The sequence below is a fragment of the Bison bison genome, unplaced genomic scaffold (genome assembly GCF_000754665.1).
Source record: "Bison bison bison isolate TAMUID 2011002044 unplaced genomic scaffold, Bison_UMD1.0 scf7180017864043, whole genome shotgun sequence".
Classification (NCBI taxonomy): Eukaryota; Metazoa; Chordata; class Mammalia; order Artiodactyla; family Bovidae; genus Bison; species Bison bison.
The window spans coordinates 8,078,597-8,082,607 of NW_011494615.1; the positions used below are offsets into that span (position 1 = coordinate 8,078,597).

Consider the following 4,011-nt stretch of genomic DNA (forward strand, 5'->3'; position numbering starts at 1 on the left):
CTGGATGGCATCACCGACTCAGTGGAGATGAGTTTGAGTAAACTCCAGGAGTTGGTGATGGACAGGGAGGCCTGGCGTGCTGCAGTCCATGGGGTCACGAAGAGTTGGACACGACTGAGTAATTGAGCTGAACTGGTGGCTCAGCAATAAAGAATCTGTCTGCCAATGCAGGAGACACAAATTTGATCCCTGAGTCAGGAAGATCTCCTGGATAATAAAATGTCAACCCATTCCAGGATTCTTGCCTAGGGGATCTCATGGACAGAGGAGTCTGGTGGGTTACAGTCCATGGGGTTGCAAAAGGGTCAGACACAACTTAGTCATTAAACAACAAAGAGATGATTAAAGTATATGGAAGGTGTGCGAAGGTGTAATGCAAAACTACCCCATTTCATATACTTGAGCATCCATCGATTTTGGTATCTGTTTGGGGGTCCTAGAACCAATCCCTTGCAGATATAGAGGATGATGGTAGTAGGTTACGAAGTAATAATCTGTACATCTTATATTATATCAGAAGGTAGTGTTATGGAAAACAAAAAGACAGGTAAGATAAGAAGAACCTGGAATTGCAGAGGTGAAGATTTAAATTTCAGCATTGAATAGGGTAGTCAGGGTAGACTTCATCTAGAAGCTGAGAACTGAACGAAGACATTGAAGGTGGAGAGGAAGGTAGCCAGGTGGCTATTTGGGGGAAGATATTGTTTTGGCAGCTCCTTATCTCCTTCATGGGCTTCCCTGGTGGTTCAGATGGTAAAGACTCTGCCTGCAGTGTGGGAGACCAGAGTTTGAGCCCTGGGTTGGGAAAGATATCATGGATGAGGAAATGGCAACCCTTTTCAGTATTGTTGCCTGGAAAATCCCATGGACAGAGGAGCCTTGTGGGCTACAGTCCATGGGGTCACAAAGAGTTGGGAATGACTGAGTGACTGACATTTTCACTTTCAATATCTCCTTCCTGGCAGAGGAAACAGCTAAATCAAAGGGATACACAATATGTTTAAAGAACAGCAGTGGGACCAGTATGACTGAGTAGGGAAACTGAGGGACCAATTAGAGCAGAAAAGTCCAGAGAGGCAATGGGGGCCAGCTTCTGTAGACTTTGTGGGTCATTGAAGGAGTTTGGAGTTTACTGATTGAAATGAGAAACCACTATAGGATTTTGAGTAAAAGAGTAAAATTATATATATATATGTATATGTATATGTGTGTGTATATATATATATATATATATTTAAAGCCAGCTTGTGAGGTCTTAGTTCCCTGACCAGGGATTGAACCCAGGCCACAGCAGTGAAAGCCCTGAGTCCTAACCACTGGACCACCAGGGTACTCCTGGTTCATATTTCTAAAAGATCCCTCCAGCTGCTGTATTGAAGAGCCTTTTATAGCAATTCAGGCAAGAGAAGATAGCTCACAGTAGCATCAGAGGGTGAGTGTTAAGAAGTTGGATTGTGGGTATATTTTGAAGGTAAAGACTTTTGGATTCCTGATGTATTCAATTGTGCTATGTGAAGGGAAAGGAGGAGTCAAGAATAACTTAGGCAATAAGGAACTGCTACCTAGTGGGTTAGGTCAGGGGTCCCCAACCCCCAGTACTTGTCTGTAGCCTGTTAGGAACTAGGCCACACAGCAGGAGGTGAATGGCAGGCAAGCAAGTGAAGCTTTATCTGTATATACAACTGCTCCCCATCACTCAAATCCCCCTCCCTTATCCATGGAAAAATTGTCTTCTATGAAACTGGTCCCTGGTGCCAAAAAGGTTGGGGATCACTAGGGTAGGTGATGGGTGATACAGAATTTGGGGGGAGAGGTCAGATACTCAGTTTAAAGCATGCTGAGTTTGATACTGCTGTTCAATATCCAAGTGAAGATGTGGAAGAAACAGTTGGCATGTATTAATCTGGAGTTCTAGATGGAGCTCTAGGCTGGAGAGAAAAATCTGGGAGATTTATCATACAGATGGAATTTATTGAGACTATATGAGATCACCAAAGGATTGGGTATAGATAGAGAAGAGGAACAAATACTGAGCCCTGAGCCATTAAGTGGTCAAGAAAATGAGGAAATGCTGGAGGAGACTGAGGAGCAGCAGCTAGTGACACAGGAAAAAAACTGCAAGAGAACATGGTGACCAGGAAGCCATGTAAAGAAGAATATCAAGCAAGGATGATCAGCTATAGAATATGTTGTTGAAAGGCTAAAAAGACAAGGAAGTAGAATTCACCATTGGATTTAGTAATAAGGAGATCACTGACTACAAGGATAAGAGCAGTTTCTGTGGAGTCATGGGGTAAAAATCTGACTGAAGTGAGTTCTAAGACCAAAGGGGAAGAGGAATTGAAGATAGCATGTAAAGACAACTATTTTAAAGAGTTTTGCTGTAAAAGGGAGGAAAGAAATGTAGCAGTAGCTGGTGAAAGAGTAGGGAGGGCCAAGAGAAAATGATCCAGTTGAAATCAATAAATGATTATCTAGAGAAAGGCGGGGAGAATTGTTGGAGCAATGCCCTGGAGTGGTGGAGAGGAGATGGAATCTAGTGCAGAAGTGGCTGTTGGTTTAGAGTAAGAGTATGAATTATTTGTCTATGGTACTTGGCAGGATAATTAGTGTGACAGTGCAGAAACTGGAAGTGGTATGTGTGTTAGTGGAAATCTGTGCAAGTTCTAAAGGCCTCCAAGTAGGAAAAGAAAAAAAAAAAAGACTACATAACAAAGGAGTAGGAATCAAAATGGCTTTGGATTTCTCTATGACAGCACTAAAATCTAGCAGACAAGGGGTAAAGGCCTTAAAAAAACATAAGGGAAGATAATTTGCATCCTAAGAATTCTATACCCAGCCAAACTATCAATGAGTATAGACTGCATTTTCAAACAGACAAAGTGAGCTGGGTCTCTTCTGTTTGCTCTTCCCGATCCCTTTTTGTGCTCAGATAGGTAAACCTGCATGGATTCCTTTGCTCGAGTTCTCTTGCGTTTTGGCTTCTGATGGCTTTGGCGGATGTGACACAGGTGGGATACCTCAGGGCAGAATGAGAGAGGTCAGTGCTGTGTTCATTTACTCAAAGCCACAGATCTTGCTCATCAACACTTTTCTTATAGCTACAGCTCTCTGGATTCTAGTGAACATTCCTTTCTTTTTCCCTTCAGCCCTAAATCTTCCTGCTCTTGCTAACCCCTTAGCAAGATCTCTTAAGATCATTAACACCTTTATCAATTATTCCTTCATTAAGCTTTCACCTGGACCTTGATTGAATACAGGTCTCCCAAAACGTAGCCATACCCTACTTTTTTTCTCTCATAAAACCAACGGAGGAAGTTCTCCACTAAAATAACGAAAGAAGACACAGGAATGAGGCAAACAGAACCCGCACAACAATGGTGAAAGAAGATTGCAGGATGACAGCTGTGTCTCAGGTAAACAGAAAAACCAATTCTAATTGCAGCAGCCGGGATAGCAGTGACAGTGCAGGAATTTCACACCCGCTACGAGGTTTGTGGACCCGAAGGGGAAATGGGGGGGAAGAGAGAGAGCGAGCATTGTTCCCCTGACACACCCCAAGGCGCCCGGCTGCAGCCCAGGACTGCAGGAGGGGTGGGGGTGGCGGCAATCAACCCGCAGAGCTTAGGACTGGCGCTGCGGCAGGGCGGCCGGCCGGCCGGGCAATCTGCGCACGCGCACCCCCGCCGCGCCGGCCAGCCTGCAGCGCACGCGCAGTTCGCCCTCTCTTACTCCTTCAGTCCCTGCAGAGCTTGGGTCCCACCCCCGCATGCCCCGCCTCGCTCCCGTGAGCCGAACGCTCCATATCCGGGTTCCCGCCGCCGCCGCTGCGCTCATTCAGCTTTGCCGGGAGCGGTGTGATTCCCTACCAAGATGGCGGCTGTGGGGCGAGTCGGCTCCTTCGGTTCCTGCCCGCCAGGATTAACCGCGACTTACACAGGCGGCCCCTTGGCCAACGAGCTAGCGTCGGGCAACGGCGGCGCCGCGGCAGGCGACGACGAGGACGGACAG

General features: G+C 46.2%; 1 protein-coding gene across 1 annotated transcript in view; it reads left to right on the plus strand.

The window, feature by feature from the left end:
* Positions 1–3,708: 3,708 nt before the first annotated feature.
* The window catches only part of DYNC1LI1 (dynein, cytoplasmic 1, light intermediate chain 1), a 53,499-nt gene continuing 53,196 nt past the window's right edge, over positions 3,709–4,011 (plus strand). The window contains exon 1 of the mRNA XM_010835548.1: positions 3,709–4,011. This exon is cut by the window's right edge and continues 7 nt beyond it. Within this exon, the coding sequence (XP_010833850.1) occupies positions 3,874–4,011 (138 nt within the window). The 5' untranslated portion in view covers positions 3,709–3,873.